General features: G+C 36.8%; 2 protein-coding genes across 8 annotated transcripts; both read right to left on the reverse strand.

Annotated features, from left to right (window-relative positions):
* Window positions 1–244: 244 nt before the first annotated feature.
* LOC122036122 (kinesin-like protein KIN-14C) lies at window positions 245–11,436 on the reverse strand. Of its 2 annotated transcripts, none has more exons than XM_042595346.1 (21): window positions 11,323–11,436; window positions 11,085–11,239; window positions 10,872–10,985; window positions 10,566–10,698; window positions 7,929–8,029; window positions 7,729–7,812; window positions 7,536–7,613; window positions 7,378–7,470; window positions 7,269–7,298; window positions 4,500–4,841; window positions 4,338–4,419; window positions 4,156–4,251; window positions 3,888–4,067; window positions 3,651–3,757; window positions 3,364–3,542; window positions 3,004–3,168; window positions 2,668–2,921; window positions 2,419–2,582; window positions 1,485–1,939; window positions 1,021–1,115; window positions 245–555 (listed from the first exon to the last, which is right to left on the reverse strand). In XM_042595346.1, the coding sequence occupies exons 1-21, from the start codon at window positions 11,351–11,353 to the stop codon at window positions 485–487; spliced, it is 3,009 nt and encodes a 1,002-aa protein (XP_042451280.1). In that variant the 5' UTR covers window positions 11,354–11,436; the 3' UTR covers window positions 245–484. The 2 variants fall into 2 exon arrangements, with proteins under 2 accessions (XP_042451280.1, XP_042451273.1); XM_042595339.1 differs by having other exon boundaries at window positions 7,905–8,029.
* Window positions 11,323–19,854, reverse strand: LOC122036137 (casein kinase 1-like protein HD16). Of its 6 annotated transcripts, none has more exons than XM_042595375.1 (16): window positions 19,336–19,854; window positions 16,414–16,548; window positions 16,256–16,329; window positions 16,110–16,179; window positions 15,969–16,024; window positions 15,824–15,895; window positions 15,558–15,652; window positions 15,382–15,448; window positions 14,483–14,612; window positions 14,184–14,402; window positions 13,913–14,055; window positions 13,662–13,836; window positions 13,480–13,570; window positions 13,238–13,395; window positions 12,898–13,086; window positions 11,323–12,166 (listed from the first exon to the last, which is right to left on the reverse strand). In XM_042595375.1, exons 1-16 carry the CDS (start codon window positions 19,660–19,662, stop codon window positions 12,164–12,166), a joined length of 2,004 nt encoding a protein of 667 aa, XP_042451309.1. In that variant the 5' UTR covers window positions 19,663–19,854; the 3' UTR covers window positions 11,323–12,163. The 6 variants fall into 6 exon arrangements, with proteins under 6 accessions (XP_042451309.1, XP_042451299.1, XP_042451292.1 ...); XM_042595365.1 differs by lacking the exon at window positions 11,323–12,166 and adding an exon at window positions 12,457–12,823 and having other exon boundaries at window positions 13,913–14,043; XM_042595358.1 differs by lacking the exon at window positions 11,323–12,166 and adding an exon at window positions 12,457–12,823 and having other exon boundaries at window positions 19,336–19,853.
* Window positions 19,855–20,059: the final 205 nt, after the last annotated feature.

Genomic DNA, 20,059 nt, shown 5'->3' on the forward strand with positions numbered 1-20,059 from the left:
CCATCTCTGCACAAAATAAAACCTGAACGCGTATCCATGATATGTTCATTCCCTTCTTAAAAGCGTAATATAAGAGAGAGCAAAATAATAATGATGCATAAAAAAATTTCTCACATTTGCAACTTTACCTTCCACAATCCGAACATGTAACAAGAAGTCCATAGTTTGTAAATATTCTTGTTGCTTTTGGTGATCAATCGCTGAAGGGGTTGCATAGGATCCTTTTAAACACCATACAAGTAAATTACGAAAATTATGTTAAACTCCAGAGGGCGAATAGAAAACTTTACCACATATCGTATAAATATCGAGAACAAAAGATGGCATCATGGCAGAAGTGACAACAAGCGGTTGGCTTTCCATATCTATAAAAATTAATAACATGGAATGGCGTTCTGCATATATTACGCGCATGCATTTGTGCTTCCGTCAATTTAGATAACTTGTGCCGTGTAAAATGCATCATGCTTGCTCACAACATTGCTTACTGCCGAGGTTTTGTAGCCTTCATCGAAGATCTTACGAGACTGCTGTTGCCTGTTGCCTTCCTCGTGCCTGTTAGGAGCAAGGGTATTAATTGTGTTAATTTATCACTGGCCAAAAGCCGAGGAATATACATATATTTCAAACTTTGTACTAGACAAAAAAAAAATGCAGAATCCCAAAATTTAACCTATAAAATAACTGGCAGAACTACTATCTCAGGAACCAATTAGCTAAGTTAATGATTTTGATTATTTTGAGCGTTACTGGTTCCATCCTCTCCTATTCCATCTGCCAAAAACATCCAATAAGGATTGGGATGAAGGGCAAATCTCAATTTAATGGATTCCAATTAAATTTTTCTCAGTATGAATTCACAGAGGCAAACTTCCAAGAAGTTAGATAATATTATATTGCCAATGGGGTTGCAATCGATTGTAGAATCTACATTTTTTACCTCTAATGGCACCTTTAAAATGGAGGTCTCCATTGGGAAAAAAAATGGAATTAAGAGAATGAGCCAGATTCGTGACATACCCTCAGATTTTGATGGTTCTTTCAATTTTGCCTTGTTAGATACTGATTGTCCTGTTTTCCCTGCAGTTCTATAGAGTCTTGACTCAACCCTGGGCCTGCACTCAGACCAAAGGACCAAAAAAGCAATTAGAAAATGTGCTTATCCTTCCTGCTTACGTACTGATGAGATCAAAACATGTGTATGTAAACAACAAAGAATTCAATAATTTCTTCAGCTTCCCAACAGAAGCTAACAATGAGACATTTAAACCATTTTAATTGAGCATAAAAAAAACAAGAGCAGTCTTTACCTTAGAAATCGAGGAAACACACTTCTAAATTAAAAATTATTGGTTATCCAAGAGATGTTGCAAATCTCAACACACTTCTAAATTAAAAATTATTGGTGATCCAAGAGATGTTGGAAATATAGATTAATATATTTGAATTAACAAGAACAACAATAATGCACTTAGGATACGTACATCCTTCCTGTTGTCATCTCTTCTGGTTTGCTAGAGTAGGGAAAAAGTGCAAAATCAGTGGAACAGCTTACTGAATCATCACTTTCTCTACCCACCGAGCGTGCACTATCAGATATGTCACTTAATCTGTCTTCTAAACTGGCATCTCTGAAGCCCAAAGGGTCAGCACCAGATTGCAGATTCTGAACTTTATCCCCTCCATTAGTAGTGCAATGGCAGTGGTCCTCAAAATGTGAAGCAACATTATCTCTAAAAACTGTCATACTGTCTCTAAGATGAGCATCTGTAGTGCTTGTTCCACCTAGGGAAGGGATAAAGGTAGAGGATGCTGAGTGTTTTAATACAGAATATTTCTCATCTCTTGCCACATGAGACCGAGTTTTATGGTCCACAACCATCTGCAGCCGTTCAATTTCTTCATCCTTTTTTAATATAGTGTCTTTGAGAAATGCCACCTGCAGAGTGTTAGTGATAACCAAATAATTAAGCCTGAAATGATTTTTTATGGATAACAGGAAATAAACTCAATAGGGCCATAGGCAACAAGAATGGTGTAGTTGATTATATTAAAGTACAAAATACATCTCCACCAAAGTTAAGGAATTCTTGAAATTTCAGGATTGTTCAGGCAAAACAAATGTTTAATCATTGTTAAGGGGCAATTTAAAAAGATAAAAGGGGATATGATAACACAAGCTACATTTATCTTAAAGATAGCTAGTGTCACTAGCAATTACAGTTGCACTTGCAAACACAAACAATTTCTACAGAGCTTCAACATAGCCCACAGCCAAATTCTAGCAATGATGTTTCCATATCTCATATTCTTATAAAAAATCAATGAAAAAGGAAACTTTGTTTGGGAAAGAAATAACATTGAAATGGAAGACAAAAGAAAATACATGTGTTTAGAAGCAGGACAAGGGAGAAAAACCTGTTCTAATAAATCTTTTACATCCCTGCCATCTTTGTTGCTCCGTGCAGCACCTAACTCAACTCCAGACACTCTTTCAGCAAACTTTAGAGTACTAATAGTCTCGGAATATGATTCATTATCTGGATTTATTTGAACAAACATAAGCGTCTTTGCCTGTCCACCTGCAGTGTAAGCGTACAAACATTGAGTGAGTACAAACATATGCATAGCCACAACAGGTCTTCAACGAAATAAAAAAATTGATACCTAAAGAACTTTGTAGAACTTGGGTTAGTTTGCAATTTCTGTATGGAACATGTGTATTTTTTTGTGCTAAAGCAAATATAACATCACCAAGAGCAGACAAAGATTTGTTTATATGTTGTGCTTCCTTAAGTCTGTCTCCTGTTGCTTCAGAGCGTTCAACTCTTTCACTGCCTGCAAGGTCTATCAAATGAAGACAACCCCTTGATGTAGATCCAGTCTTCAAATCCACACCCCGAACATGGACAGTGAGAATACTGCAATAATTTAAGGGGGAAAAAAATCAGCTAACGAAACTAGCCTTAGCTTATATGCATCAACTGCAAGGAATAAGAAGACCTGTGAGATCTGCTACTTCGTTCATTGAGAGCAGTTGAACCCACAGCTCGGTTTGTTTGCCCAATATGCATTAATTGCAGAACATCTGAGGTCGAATTGACAGAATGCATGCTAGCATCAGGAACGGCAAGCCCGTTTGGTTGAGTAGTACTCCAAATACCTAGTGTTTGGTAGGTCAAGGTAAATAAAATTCAACAAATTTTCCAAATATTTTTCATAACCACAGATCAAGAGGTACAATTACATAGGCATATAAGGAGTAGAATATCAGCTACAGAATGTGAATAAATGAATTATCTACACTCATAAAAAAAACATGTCTGCTATAAAAATTTGAACTGAGGCATGCTCAAAGGATATCTCTTTTGGGGACCATCATCTGAAAGAAGATCACGCACTTGTTCATTGTAAATTTCAACCATTTGAACACCAATTTCATATAAATAACTGTTTCTCCTCCTTTCAGAAATCTCAAAAAGGTCATTCAGAGCTCGGTAATTCACTCCCCAATCCTCAACTGATGCTGAATTAGGTCCACTCTTGGAACAAGAAAGATTTCAAGTTTCAGAAAACATGTAAAAAATGAAATTATAATCTAGAAGTAGAAACTAATTTAACTTCATTAACAAGAAAGAATAAAACCATACCATTGTGTACGTCTTCCCAGATCCAGTCTGACCATATGCAAAAATGCATACATTATAGCCATCAAGAACAGATCTTATCAATGGTTGAATATCCGAAAATATTTCAGCTGTTATTGAGGAAGCATGATCAATGCATTGAAAGAAGTAATATGAACGGAAACTACGAAGCTAAACCAAATATCACTGTGAATAGACTCAAAATTATTAAATGAGACAATAGATCAACAAAAACACAACCTTGAGAAGCAGCAGGACCAAAGACTTTGTTGAACTTGAACATCCTATGTCCATCTTTTCCATGTTTGAAAGGATTTCCAATAAGGAGCTCACCGTTCTCACCAAAGTAATCTATTGTCGTTGACTTCATATTTTGACCAGGGAGGAATGGTCTTATGCGGCAATATACCCTTATATTTCCTACAAAATGCAAAAGTTAATTTGAAATCCATAACAGACCGCAAGCTACCTTGTCCCATAATTAGCCATATTATAGCTAAAGAACTACCTTTCAATTCCTGGACCTCATTATACAATCTCTGGTTTTCTGCAAGAACATTATGATAATTATCAGCAGCATCTGCTAGCCCTTTCAGCCTCAAGCCTGAAAAATAGAAACAACATGCTAGTATTGAAAGGCACCATCAAAAATAAAAAGCAGTTAATGATGAAAACTGAGATACTCGGTACCCAAATTAGTCATTTCTTCCTGATAATTCACTTGAGAATAAATGATGTCCTCCTTGACTGAGTTAGATGATTCCTTCAAGTCCTGAGATACTGAAATTTTTAGCCTAACAAGGAAAGACATATCAATGGGGAGGGAAAATAGAAGATTAAAAAAAATCAAACCTGCATTGCCTGCAGCTGAGCATGTATGAAATTTTTAACTTTGTTTTCCTTATCTAGCCACTTTTTAAATTTAGCTTTTGAAGCTTCCTCAAGTTCTTTTATTTTGTTCTTAGAATCTTCCAAAAGAAATTCAACTTCCTTTGTCTTCTCATCTAAGTGGGCTTTGTTTTCCTTTGCTTTATCCTCCAATTCTTGGATGCAATGTGAATACATTTTGTGTGTGGTCTCCGATTCCCTCTTAAGCTCTGCAATTACATTTTTCATATCTTCTTTTTCGTTGGACAACCTAATTATATCTTGTTCACAAATGCTTTTCCTTTCTTCAATCTTAAATTTCTCAGCCTACAGAAAGATATGTTGATGTCAAAAATAATAATTGTTTTTATCTTTACTCATAAAAGCAACTAAAAAGAAACATCAAAAATAAAGTGCCATGTGATCTCATCATTTGTATCATTTTTTATGGTATAACAATACTGATCAGCTCCAAATTGCAATATGGTGTTTGTAATGCAAGATCCCCCATCAAACCATATTACAGTTATAGCAGGCAAAGAGTCATCTAAAGTAATGATTTTGCATTAACCCAATTAATTCAATCTTCTAATTGTAAACTCCGTAGTGCTAGTCCCCCAGAACACAGGTTCAAATAACTGTTAGACTCACATCTTTTTAAAGTGAACAGATATGAATTATACAGTGTATATTAAACAGACCATAACCAATTGCTGAGAGAAAATTTAGAAAAGCTTCACTGTTCTTTTAGATAATCACATTAAACCCTGTTTTGCACATGAATCATGATAGAACTTTGATATAGTAGAAATGCTTTGCGGTGTTAAGACTTCAAGTTGATTATTTAGAATAGAGAGGAGACAGAATAACCTCAAATGAACCATATGCGCAAATTATATTGCATCCAAAAAGAGATATGTCATGCAACACCTTCACAGTTAAAACTCACAAGAAACAATGTATCTAAGTGTTATGGTTAAGCATGATAATTCATTATTACGGAATTATTAATTTAATCATTTCCAAGTTGAAACCTCTTAATCAGCTCAGCCACTATAAGTAAAAGAGAATTTTACTAAATTATTCAGCTCAATTATGCATTTTTTTTCCATTTCAAGGATGAAAATAGTGGCCACTTAAATAGCAGGTAATGGATAGTTACATTCCTACATATATTTATGTATTTGTGCAGGCCTGGTTACAAAATCATAGAATTCAAATATATGGAACTCATTCAGAATCCTCAGGATGCAAAAGGAATTAGCTATAATTCTTTTGCAACGTATACCTACTATCTCAACGACACTGGTATTTTACCTTCTGACAGAGCTACTAGTATTTGTTTGTGAATGGTGACATCCCACTAACACTGTGTATCCATCTCATCTCACCTTTTGTATCTAAGATTTCATATCTTAATGTGAAATAATTATAAAATTTCACAAATCTTCTCCTTTTTGTCTCTTTCATATTAAACTCTGGACAATCTCATTTTAAGAGTTGGAGAAAATTATTAGGATTTGATCCCACAATAGTCCCTCTCATCGTATTTGTTATTCATCAATGTAGAAAAAACTTTAAACATTCAATTACATGGTTTATATAGGTCTGCTGTCGTCCACCTGCTGCGACCGCCATGCACCTCCCCCCTTTGGACACAGTCGACTCTACCATGATCACAAACTAATTGATGCCACCATGATCACGAATTACTCAATATGATCCCTAAGTCAGATTTAATCAGTTTAGTTGAGAAAATTAAAAAAATTACATTTTCCTCTCTCTCTCTCTCTCTCTCTCTCTCTCTCTCTCTCTCTCTATATATATATATATATATATATATATATATGGTTTTGTTACCGTAAGGACCTTACCACGAACACTCTGTGCAAACCTCAAACATTTATTCGATTTGAAATTTTTTTTGTGCTTAATACTATAATCCAACCCCTAAACCCTAAAGGCAAAATCTCGTTGGCATAACCGGGAGCTCAAAAAAAAAATTTTGTGCTTAATACTATAACCCAACCCCTAAACCGTAAAGGCAAAATCTCATTGGCATAACCGGGGGCTCAAAAAATAAATTTAAAAATGAAAACTGTACAGGTGCGGATAGCGTCCGCAGGCCATGGTCTGCAGCATAAGTATTTCGTATATGTGTGTGTGTGTCCAAGTTTACATTATTTATTTCCTTGTTTATTTGAGAGTAAAGTCCATAAAAGTGGTTGAGAATCTTATAGTTTATCATCTTTTAGTTTATAATGATTTTCCAATTCCTTTTTTCTGTGTGAAGTTTGTTATCCTCTTCACTTTATCAATTTTGTTCTAATCTAGTGTAATTTGGAAGTTCAATTCGATGTTGCATCAAATGAAGCAATAGCAAAGCCTAAGTTCAAAAATTACCCCATGAAATTGCATCTTTAATGCAACTTAAATTCGGATACTAAAGCTCATATCTATGCACTACAAACACCTAAGTTAAAGAGGCCACACAGGTAAAAAAAAAAGTAAAATTAGACTATGTTACCTAGCAAAGGATAGAAAATGAAATTCTATATTGTTCTCATCGTGAAGCAACAATTATTCCTTTGAAAATATAATGATTGTATCCATTGTTAAGATATAAGAAATAACAATTTGGGAGCAAATTAAGGATGAAATTTTAATTCTTTGCGCATAAACAAAGGGCAAAATTAAATCACAGAAGATAAAGATTTCCATACAAATATTATGTGATTGGCAGAAACTACATACCTTTGTTAGTAGGAGTTGTTGCATGATTATCTGTAAGTTATGAAAAAGAACATGTCAAAAAAACAGATATTATGTAGTGATTGATAAGAACAGAACTGTTTATTGATACCTTGTTTTCTTCATGTGCCCCCTTTGTCAATTCCTCTAGTACCCTTATTCTTGATGAGTACTTCCCTTCTTGAGCTTTAAATAGATTATTTTGCTGCAGATATACAGTTATTAGACAACTATAAAACAGTTTATATGGGATGCCATGTGTTATCTTACACTTTTTATATGCTCCATTTGAGTTGCAATACGATGTTGAATCTCTTGCACAACTCTTCTTAATAGATGTGCTACACGCTGGGGATAGATAAGGAGATATACAATCATTAAATCACGAAAATCAAAATAGACTTGGTGAGATATGTGAAGAGTTTGTCAAGTAAACCAACAATTTGCTTTCCCCACAACATACTTGAGGTATCTCTCCATTCCTTCTCTCAATGCTTTCATCAAGAATCCCATTTATGATGATTAAAAGTGATTGAGCTGGGGCACTCTAATTTTTAGGATGATACAACCATAAGAACAAGAAATGGTTAAAATCAATAAAATAAGCATGCATCAAGATAAGTATATCTAAAAGCTTACATCTAAACTGTTTGACTTTAGCACCTCTATAATTTTAGCAGATGAAAGATCAGAAACATGCCCTTGTCCTAATTGGCAAGCTTCGGGAAAATTATGTCCAGCATAATGAAAGGCAAATGATGATTCTGCCAAGTTATTGGAAAAAAATACTTATATTAACTTCTATTCATTATCCATTAAAAGGAAAGAAGAAAACAATGATTCTTCAAGCATAATACATTCTGCACACAGTGATGAGCCAATGACCACAAAACAGTCAAAACAAAAGGGAAAAAAAATAACATTACAAGAAAAGGACAACATGTTTCAACTTAGAATTCACAATATCGAAATGTATAACAGGCAAGTTTTCCAATTGCTAAAAGGTAAATTTAAAGAAAATGCCAAAACTAATGAAATTTGTGAACTGTTTGAGTTTCCAGATTTAGACTGAAAAAAAACTTATAGTACCAAATTATTATTATATTTTTTTTTAAGAAAAAAACATGTATTATCTACATCTGCCTTAAAGCACAAATAAAAGATCACCAAAACACAAATAAAAAGTCATCTCATTCAGTAAACTAGAAGAGGAATGGCAAACATCCATCAGCACTCTTCAATATATCTTATGATGTTTCATCCTAATTTTTGTTACACTATCCTGTGCACATCTGCAAGCATGAACTGTTGTATATAGGAGATAACCCAATAGCCAAGTAAATATTGCCTAGTGAAATTTGCATCATTATTTAACTAAAATCCACCTCGTGAATGAGATAAAATTTCTGATGGCAATAGTTTGGGACATGAACCAAATGAAAAACAAAAGCATCTTAAGAACAATATCATAAATTCAACAGATATCAATATTAAATGCTACAAGCATCAATAGATTACATGGTGAAAATAGATACATTATAGGGTCATATTTCTCTACCGATACATTTATAGTTGGTATTGTTGGGGTTGCAAGGTTGCAAACAAAGTCCCAAGTTGAAAATACATGGGAAAGATCATGGGTTTATAAGGGGAAGATATCTCCAATGGTAATGAGGTCTTTCGGTAAAGCCCAAAAACAAATCATAAAAGCTTAGGCCATAGTGGACAATATCATAGTATTTGTGGAAATATCTAAATTCTTTTGGCCCTAACAATTAACATCAGAGCCCGGATTGCCAGAAGTTCTAACCGCAGACTGTGCACAAGAGTTATAGTCTAATCAAGTCATGTGAATAGAATATTAATCTCAAACAAATGAAGTGGGGGCTCTTGTGTCCGGATCAAGAGGACCAGACACCCGATGGGAAATCCCGACGGACAGCTAGACAAAGAAGCCCTAGTTGCAGCTAACCAAGGAAGACCTAGTAAATCAGTTGGATTGAGGGACAAGAAAATCCTAATAGGTCGGGTGGACCGAAGGGCAGGAAGACTTAGTAGGTCAGTTGGATCAAGACGTAGGAAGACTTAATGGGTCGAGGATCGGGCGTCAAACAGATAGACTCTCCGCTTGAGAAGGGTCATGTGGTCCTTCATTTGAGGGGGGGGATTGTTGGAGTTGCAAGGTTGTCAACAAATTCCCACATTGAAAACACAAGGGAAAAATCATGAGCTTATAAGGGGAAGATAGATACCTCCATTGGTATGAGATTTTTTAGATAAAGCCCCAAAATAAAAGACGTAAAGTGAAAAATATCATATCATTGTGGAGATATCTAAATTCCTTCGATCATAACAATTTGTATCAGAGCCCAAACTGCCAGAAGGTCTAACCGCCAACTGTGCACCAGAGCAATGGTCTAATTAAGTCATGTGAGTAGAATATTGATCTCAAACAAAGGAAGTGAAGTCTCCCAGGATCAAGAGGATTAGACACTAGGTAGGAAATCCTGATGGACAACCAAGCAGAGAAGCCCTAATTGCGGCTAGGCAAGGATGACATAATAAGTAAGTTGAACTGGGGGGCAAGAAAGTCCTAGCAAGTCTGGTGGACCGAACAGTAGGAAGACCTAGTAGATTGATTGGACCGAGAGACAGGAAGACCTGGTGAGTCGAGGATCGGATATCAAACGGATAGGCTTTTTGCTTGAGGAGCCTTGTGGTCCTTCATTTGAAGGGAAAATTGTTGGGATTGCAAGATTACAAACAAAGTCCTATATTGAAAACACATGGGAAATATCACAACCTTATAAGGGAAAGATATCTTCATTGGTATGAGATCTTTTTGGGGTAAAGCTCAAAAACAAAACCATGAGGGTTTAGGCCCAAAGTGGACAATATCATACCATTGTGAAGATATCTAAATTCCTTTGGTTATGACAGGTACTTGGCCCTAAAATTATACATGATATTTACATATACACACGTAACCTATAATAAAGATAAACGACATTTAAAATGGAAATACTTCATTATCATCCCACTTAAATGTATAACATAATAAACAACATTTAAAAAAGAAAGAAGAGGACTTCCTAATAACAGTGTCCTTAAGCAATAGGCTATAGAATAGTATTGACCAAATGTTAACATCTATGCAAATCCTTCTCCCTTTGACAAAGAAAGAACCCAATTTTCAGATGAAAGGAAGAACATAGGCATCATGCAGCCCATGAATCAATAGCATCTTCAAGAGATGAATAAGGGATTCAAATAAATCTGATAAAAAATTTATCAGCAAACCTTCTGGAAGGTTCCACCTCTTTCTTAGCTGGATCACAGGTTCATCATAGTTGGCAGCACAATCTTCCATAACTTTTGAATTCAAGTGATCTCTGAGGGACAAAAGACATTCAACAACTCCAGAGATAGATCCCTGAGACAGTTAAGATGATCAGTACCAACCAAGTGAGCAGAAAAAAATAAAACACTCATAGGCTTAACTTAATGAAGAAATCTAATTTCGTCTATTGGAGTATGGATTCTATATGTGTTCTTGCAATTAGTTCATTTCCTGATTCACTTAAATTTAACAAAGTGGACCATCACCTGCTCCAGGTCTGCAACTCTAAAACTCGGCAATCCCATTTCCTCCATGACTGAAATGAACTTTTTGATGTTGATCAATTGCTTATCAGAAGAATTAGAAGAATCTCTTGGACTCTGTAGAACATGATAATGCCAAACGGGGAACTATTAACCATCAGAAGACACATATCTATGTCAGATTTACCATAAACATCAACTGATTTCCAATCATACCACGGAGAAAGATGGACTGATCCGGCTCAGAACCCCACATAAAACTGTACCATCCAACAGCCACGCTCTCAGTTCTTCTTTGGAGGATTCCACAGGCATATTCAAATCCAGGAACAGACTATTCAACCAGCGAATTACATCCGATTGCTTCTTTGCTGGATTTGCAAAAGAAACAACATAGTAATACCTGAAATTACTCAAAATCCGGTAAAAAAATTACTGCAAGCTAGAAGTTTACCTGCATCAGCATCGACATTTAAAGTTCCCATGCTGTTTATTATCCACCAATCTTCTGACGACTTAAACCGTAAACTTTAGAAGCTGGCTTTCAATGCAACAACTAGCTTGTACCCTAGTATCTAATAGGAAAATCTATCATCTTTTAAGCAATGCAGCACTCCTGAGTTCAGATCTCACAAGTTAACGGATCGGCGACATACACAGACCTGGATAAGCGTTCTTGCTCCTAGGGCATGGACATGAGCTAGCGAATAATTTGAAATTTGAACAAAACCTAGCCAAGTGGTGATTGTTGGAAGCGCTTTTTCGCCGACCTCGATGTCACTTGCTTCCGCTGCGCGTTCCCTTTCTCGTCCCAACTCCCTCGGCCTGCTTTCTTTCTCTCTGTCGCTTTCCCTTGTTACCAACTTGACTTTGACGGCGTTAAGCTGATCTCGCCGTCGCCTCTCGCTTCATAAGGAAGAAACTCGATCCGTTGCCGAACTTTTAACGGGGTAAAACAGAAAAAAAAAACAAATCTCTTATCTCATCTCCCCGTCTTGTCGTCGTAGGAACCAAAGTGTGCCCCACACCGTCTAACCAGTCGCCAACCAGGTCGTCATGCGGGCAATCAATATACCTTTTAGAAACTGCAAAGCCTCTTCATGGTGGGATTTCCATTCAAATTTTGTTCCTTTTTGCGTCTGCATTTACCAGATAATTACGATCATGCCAGTCGATAAGAAGTTGTGTCCAAACCGCAACGGTTTCGGTAGGAAAATGGGGAGGGACCCGTTTGGAATCGGTCAACTCATCACGCGGGTAAAGAGACTGGGCGAGATTGGTTGGGTGCGACAAAGTTACTGCCCAGGCAACGGAACATGTTTAAGAAGACAACCAACCATTAACAAGATAAACAATTATAGAATCTAGAAAGGCAAATGCTCAAAAAAACCAGCATGGCACTAATAATTTATTGGGCATTAATATCGATTTTATGACTTTCATCTGCAACAAAAGGTTCTATCAGAATCCTCAATCCAGTCCCAATAACTTATATCTTACATTTACATAAATCAAAGAGATAAATTATGAAACAAAAAAGCAAATAATGGTAGAGCTACCACATTGCAGCAGCAATCTTTCTAGTAAATGATTCCATCCAATAGATGTTTAATTTTCTACCAAAATTAAGTACATACAACCTAAAAGATTATGACTATACAGACTTAAATTCACTATGGAAACTAAAACAAGGGCATCTTCAAAACTTAATACAGAATGGCGCCACTATGGTGGTTTTTCCTAGAAATGGAGATGAAGGGTGCCTTAACCTAGTTATAACTTATGATCTAATACTAGTGGCAAAAAGGCAAAGCGAACTTATGATATTATACTAGCCAATATAACGGATGGTGGTAGTGAAAGGTAGTTAATGATTCTGGCAGAAGACATCAACTTCACGAGACGGTGCGGCCATAACAAACAGACGCAATGTACAGATTCTTTGACCACTTCTCCTGGAAACAAATTGAACGTTCATTTGCTAGGAAAAAATGACAATGTTTTTCAAACATATGAAAACTTCTCTCACCTTCACATGTTGACTAGGAAAAGCAGATGTCCTAAGTGTCTCTTGTGTCTCATCCATTGGCTTCCTTCTAGGTACACTAAGCACAAAGGCAACTTGATCCCATGTAGCAGCAGTTGCCGTTATGCGGAAACCACAATCCCATCTTCGATGAATACCTTCACTAGGGTAGAGAAAGTCGAGTTCAACAACCTGTATGGAGATGAATAATAAGCATAAAAGTTCGTCTGCATCAAAAACTGGTTACGCAAACCCTTGATGACCAAAGATACGCCACAAATTTTTTTTTTTCTAAACAGCTCATCTGATTTCCCTTTTAAAATAAATGGCAAATAGCAATAACCTGGTCAGAAAAGCCTGCATTACGAGACATAACAACAGCCCATCTATTTCCAGCTGTTGCCATTGCAGTGATATAAAAACCTTCTCTCCATTTTTTGTTTATCCACTTGAAAGGAAATGACTCGCTGACTTTGTAAGATTGCTGTGCATATGCAGAACCTGCAATAAATCATCAGAGATAAAGCCAGCAGCAAAATATTTTAAAACTAAAATTGAAACGGATAAATATTTAAAGAAGATTACCTTTTGACATAACCACCAAGGAGCTGCCACTGTTTGTCCCTGCAAGTGCGCTGATGTAATAGTTTTTCTCCCATTGTTCCATTATCCATTCCTGCAAAAGAAAAGAGGTGTGGTTTAGAAACAATTTTTTACAAAAGCAGAAATGCGATTAGAACATATAATGAATCAGCATATAAACTCACCTTGTGAAGAAAATTCGCAGACAGTTCGTAAACTTGAGCAGTGAAGCCAGTGCCTGCATCCATAATCAGGGCCCAAAGATTGGAACAAGATGCAACACAACTGATGAATAAACCATCTTCATTTCCTTTCTCAATGTGTTGTGCAAGCCTCATATCAGCCACATTGTAGTGGTACCTAAAATAAAAAACATCAATAATCAAACTTTTATCTAATAATTTGACTGGTGAATCAACTATCAGGATAAAAACACCTCTGCTTCATAGGCCGCCGTGCATTATAAATACTAATCCATTGTGTTGCAGGCATCCCCACCCTAATCTTCTTTTTGGGTTGATCATCTTCTTCTTCTTCCATCATTAGACGACCTCTCTTTTGGCCAACCTGATAGATAAGCTTTAAAAACATGCAACTGATTTTAGACCAACTAGATACCTTTTTCTCAAAAATTTGATCTTCTGTTAGCATAAGCATCTGAAAATACAACTACATAGTAAAGATACAAAAACAGCCAATTGAGATACCTTTTGAGCCCCATCAGTGTTGATTGGCCTAATATCTGGATTAGGACCTACTATGCCATCAAAAAGTGAGATGCATTTTGCATAATTAGGTTCTTCATCAAACTTCAGGTTAACCACATACTCAACAAACTGTTTGAAAGGTTGTGGACAAAAACAACAAAGAGCCTCTGGAGCTGTAGCCATCTTTTTTTTGCAGACAAGAAAACCTTTATTTTCACCCTAACCATCCATGAAAAGCAAGCCATTGAAGAGGATAACAAAACATCAAGTGAGTCCATTTGAATGCAGAACAAGCTTACCTGATACCCTTGCCAAGGTAGACGGCCACGGAGAAGAAAGATAAGTGTATAGGCAAGGGATTCTAAATCATCTCTCCTGCTTGCTGTTCTCCCAAGGTGAGCATGAACACTAGCATAGCGCATAGTTCCTCTACAGTACACAACAGGACGATACACTTAAGGATAAAATACACCAGCAATCTAATATTTAGAAAATGGGTGATATCCAAGTATCCTAATGAATAAGTGTCTTGTTGTTTTACAAATTTAGTTAAAAGTTTTTGATTATTTTAGGCCCAAACTACTCAAACTGTATAAATATAATCCATGTCTGACAGACCTGAAACTCTATGTTAGTTAACTGACGAGGCAGGTAGGCCAGATGTCCAACAATTGTATCCTAACACCTTTTTTTAAGAGAAAATCAAATAAATAAATAAATAAATAAAAGGGATTTAAAAATTCCATCTCCATCATCCTCCCTTGCACACTGATTTTCCTCTTATTCATTCCTAGTCCATCTGTCTTGATAACCCATCAATGATAGGGCCATCCATGTGGAAGTAAAGCCTAGCTCTGAAGTCAATAGCGGCTCACAAAATGGACCCCCTTCATTGTTGCTTGCAAATCCCAGTTGCCTTCACCCCATTCAACCTTACCACATCAGAATGCCTACTACTTCCATGCGGCACAGAAGAAAAAGCAAACTAAGTTGGGGTATAGCTATTTATAGCTAAGTCAGCAAGCCACATCACAAAAAAAAATTCATGTTTGTTAAATGGAGGTTTTATATTTGTCACAAATTAAAAGTTTGTACCTATGTTAGCTATTAACTTGAGTCTTGGGTAAATATATGAAAAACTATACTTCATGTAGAAATTACAACATTTTTTTGTCAACAAAGTGAGGCAACCACTAACCTGAAAACATCTGGACGTTGATCATACTCAACATGCCCACTTGTAGAGCTGTCCTTCCACTTAGTGGCTGTCAATTGAGAAGGCAATTAATTAACAAGACGTATCATTTAAGATCAGTAACTGAAATGAAATTAAAATGCTCCATCCAAAAGCTAAAGCCAACTCATTTCAATTACCTAAACCAAGATCTACAAGAAACAATTTCTTTTCTTCAGGAGTCCCAGGAGGCCCAAGTAAGAAATTCTCAGGTTTCACATCTCCATGTACATAACTGATATTATAAAAAGCAGTAGTTAGTGATTGTCAAAAGAAAATATTTTAAACAGTTTGCTGCTAGCGGAAATGTTGGAGCTCAAAATCCTCAGTGAAGTAACTGAAACTGAAAAATATTTTTAACACATAAAAAAATGAGGTAAATGAATAATTCACAGTAAGCCTCTACCCTTTTGAATGCATCTTCTCTAATATGGAGATTGCTTCAATTGCAATACATGCAACCATTTCCACAGACATTCTGCATAATTAGAGAGATAAAAGTTAGCAAGTTATATTTCAAAACCTTTACCAAAGATTTCATATAGACATACGTGTGTGAGTTGTTATTCCATACATCCCACAGGCTAGGACCCAGTATATCCATAATCTACAGGATATGTGTTTTTTTCATTAGTCATACATATCAAACAAATGACCAAGCTTTAAATTTGGAGGATACAAAAACTCAGTACCATGACATAGTAGTCCCCTTGTCGGCCCTTATAGTGGACTCGTGGCACCCCATGGATGCCACCAAGAGTGCTACACAAATAGAAGTAGTAGTCAGTCTTCTGACATTATAGCTTACCTTGAAAATTTGAGGGAGAAAAACACTTACTTGTACACTTGCCATTCGTAAGGTGGACCATAGTTACATCCTTTGCTGGTTCTGTGTTCAAATTTCAATGCTACCTGTCATTCAAGGCATTCCATATGAGCTAGAAACTCAGAACAGTTATATCCATTTCCAATTGTGATAAGAAGAAAATACCACACCTCTACAGCACTAGAACCAATCGTCCTATCATTTGCATTGGTAGGCGAAATACGACGACCAACATATACTTGTCCAAATCCACCTTTTCCTAGTTTCCTTTCGACTTTGAATAGTGGCGAATTACTGATTTGTACCTGTTACAATTATGAAATGAACAGTATAGCATACAAATTGCTACAACAATATAGGAAGTATCCTAAGTAAAAGGAAAAATTGCAGAAAAGCTATAAAATAATTATTACTCTACTCTTAAAATAATCCTCTTTGCTACAAATAATGTGTAATAGCTAACTTCTACTGTTAAATTGCTAGATTTTAAATCAACTTTTAAATGAAAAAATAATAGTTTTAATATTAAATTTATAGATTTTATACTCTACTTATGAAAAATATAGACAAATATATTAAATTTATTTATTAGAATAAAATTATAAATTTTAATAAGAATATTATAATTTTCTCTACATATAGAATTTAGTTTTTAATGAATATTTAAATTTATAATTTATATTTATTAAGCTCGTTTAGGCTCGATAAAAATTCGAATAAGCTCGTGAGTCATGAATATATTCGTTAAATAAAGCTCGAGCTCGGCTCGATTATAAACGAGTCAAACTCAAACATTCAAGAGCTCGGTTCGGCTCGATTACACCCTAACTATGAACTTCAGAGAGAGAAGAAAACTATCCTATAAGCATATTTCCAAACTTCTTTTGAATCCTTAACATTTCTAATAAAATCTAATTGCAGTGTTGTAAATGGCGATAAGCATGTTAGGGCGGCCAGTGACCGCCTAGCGGTGGCAGTTGAATTAAAAATAAAAGATATATATATATATATATATATTCATGGGGTAATTTTATTAGACTTTAATTAAGCCTATTTAAATTATGTCAATCATACCTAGGAATTGATTAAAATTATTAACATAGTCATTTAATTAAATTAAATCCTAACCTAACTCCTCTTACCACTATTCCTAAGTCTAGACGCATCATCGAGCCCAAGCAATGCGTCCGGACTCGTCACTGAGCCCAAGTGACGTGTCCAGGCTCATCATTGGGCTCGGGCTTCTCGTCGGGCTCGGGCAATGCGTCCAGACCCATCTTCGAGCTCAGGCGATGCATTCAAGCCTCACAATGTTGCCGTACTTGTTGTCGGACCCGCGCAATGCATCCGGACCCACTACCTCAGCCGCCTTGCATGCAACCACCTAAAGCACCACCTACAGCAAAGGCAATGCGGTTGATGTCCACCTCCCCCCATAGTTGTCAAAGGCGCAAGGCACTGAGGCACAAAGGGCTCCTAGAGGTCGAGGCACGCCCAAGGCGCGTGCCTCTTGAACATGAGGCACAAAAATTAAAAGAAAAATGAGAAATTTGATTACTAAACTACTAACACACTCATAGAATATGTCAAATATGATAACTATTAATATTCCACACACATGAATGCCAAACCTCTAGCCATGAGATACATAATATGACAAGCAAAACAACATCATCATAACATTAACAAAAATTTCAAACTTTCAATTTCAACTTTCTAATCTAAACTAACGAAGTTCATCAAAACAAGATAACCAAAGAAACATTTTTCGGGCAAAGAAAACTCGGTTAAAAATGTTTTTTCAAAGGCAAAAAAAAATAGGGCGGTGGCGGCGGCGTCCAGGAGAGAAAACGACAGTGGCGTGTGTGTGAAGAAGAGGAGGGGGAGGAATCGGCGTGCTCACACATGAGAGAAGCATAAAAGGTAAAATCAACGTTTTTTCTCCCTCATGCCCTTTGCTTCGCTCCAAAGGAAAACCAAGAAAACCCCCTCTCCATGTGGGGCCCACTCCCAATATATCTACATCAATGTCCAAGAGGCATGCCTCGTTCGCGCCTCAGGTGAGGTGCAAAGGCACGCCCAGGAGCGCCTGAATGAAAGCACCCGCCTTGCTTTCCCAAAGGCGCTGGCTGATGCACCTCGGGCGCGCCTCAGGCACACCGTTAACAACACTACTCCCACCTAGGCAGCTGCCTTGACCACTATTTAGAACACTGTCTCATTGTCACACTAATCAAGCCAATGACTACAAGAAACAAAAAGGATAAATAACCTGAAAATTGCCCAACCTCATGAGCTTAAAATATTATCATAGAAGACGAGAACTAGACTTTGATAAGTTTTCAGTCACCATCAGTCTTTCTTCCAAAATAATTATTACATAGCTCATTTAATTTGGACAACTGATATTACTCTTAACTAAAAGTGGATAAACAACAGAGTATCTATGAACATTCATTCAAAGTTCTAGCCCTTCTTATCTTGGTGTCCCTCCCATTTAAATGCTTCAGGCCTATTGTATCAAGCAGTGATATATCACTTCTTCAGATATACAAATGAGTGTTCAATGACAACACCCTATTCCATCAGTTATGCTGGCATTGCATTTTCATTTTAGGGAAGTGTATAGTAGGGGATCAGGAATATGACAAGAAGTAGGAAGGGACGTATATAAGGTTAGGATATGTGAGTGGGCAACTAAAGTCTTCTTTTGTAGAATAATGAACTAGTGTTTCATGTCAGGCCATCATATCAGATGTTCACCCATCCATATGGATGGCACGATATTATAAACTTAGATGTCAACCAAGGTCAGAATGGGTTTAAACATTAAGGTTTTTTGAGGTAATAAACCTGAATCAAAACCATAACATGTAAAGTTATAAAATTAACGAAAGAAATTGTAAACAGGATATATAAACAAGAATTCAATGTTTTCATGAAATAAAAATCTTATAAAAAGGCTAGCAATAAAGTATTTATTTCTCAACAATTTTAAATGTATCAGGATTATACAGCCTGTGGATACCCCTGCCCCATGTAAAAAAACTAACCTATCCTCGTCATGACAGCAAATTTTGTAAAGGTCTCACCTTTTCTGGAAGAGGTGTGGTGTTCCCCTCGTCATCACCACCAGCGAGTTTATCTGCGCTCTTCGCCCCGCTATCACAATCATTCATCTTCCTCTCTCCCACCTCTTCCTGGTTCTCCTCCCCAGCAAACTCACCAACTACTCCTCGGCCTTCCACCAGAACGATATCTTCAGAACGCTCAGCAGACTTCCTCAACGGTGGGTTCTCGTCCACCGGCTGCTGGTTCCTCGCCAGCCGCCTCCGCCGCGTCTTCGGCCTCTCGGCCTGGATTACTGGATTCACCTGCGCCTGGCCTCTGCGCGCTCCGCTACGCAGCTCCGGCATCATTCATCGACCCAAACCCATGCCTCAAAAACCCAAAACTAACATAGCGGTACGCCGTACCTCGATAGTGGAACTAGGGTTTCGAAAGATTTGGAGGGGAAGACCTGGTCGATGATTCCGACATCAAAAGAGAGAGAGAGAGAGAGAGAGAGAGAGGCGATGCGAAGTTGATCGAAAGTGAAGGGCAAGGTAGAGGGGTAGTCCAGTAAATGTATGTAACTTTGAGTCCAGTTAGGACGGGGAGATTCTCCATTTCTCGCAGCCCCGAAGGAGTGGGAGAGTTGACCGTGACCGTTTAATTTTGATCCGTTTTAATTTTGAAAAGGCTAAAAATGAGAAGGACGTTCATTTTTTTTTAATCATCAACAACACGTTCCTTTTGCCACATAATTACTTAATA

This window comes from Zingiber officinale, chromosome 1A (genome assembly GCF_018446385.1).
Source record: "Zingiber officinale cultivar Zhangliang chromosome 1A, Zo_v1.1, whole genome shotgun sequence".
Lineage (NCBI taxonomy): Eukaryota > Viridiplantae > Streptophyta > Magnoliopsida > Zingiberales > Zingiberaceae > Zingiber > Zingiber officinale.

Bases quoted from the DNA above. Each gene is read 5' to 3' on its own strand.
- LOC122036122 (XM_042595339.1), bottom strand. From the start codon at position 11,353: ATGGGAACTTTAAATGTCGATGCTGATGCAG. The intron at 7,614-7,728 runs GTATGTTGTGGG...ATCTATCCCCAG, and splicing joins GGAATGGAGAGATACCTCAA to CGTGTAGCACATCTATTAAG. The intron at 556-1,020 runs GTATGTCACGAA...TGCTCCTAACAG, and splicing joins AGAACCATCAAAATCTGAGG to GCACGAGGAAGGCAACAGGC.
- LOC122036137 (XM_042595358.1), bottom strand. From the start codon at position 19,662: ATGATGCCGGAGCTGCGTAGCGGAGCGCGCAGAGGCCAGGCGCAGGTG. The intron at 14,613-15,381 runs GTTAGTGGTTGC...TGTGTACTGTAG, and splicing joins CAACGTCCAGATGTTTTCAG to AGGAACTATGCGCTATGCTA. The intron at 13,087-13,237 runs GTTATTGCTATT...ATCTCCATACAG, and splicing joins ATGCAGGCTTTTCTGACCAG to GTTGTTGAACTCGACTTTCT.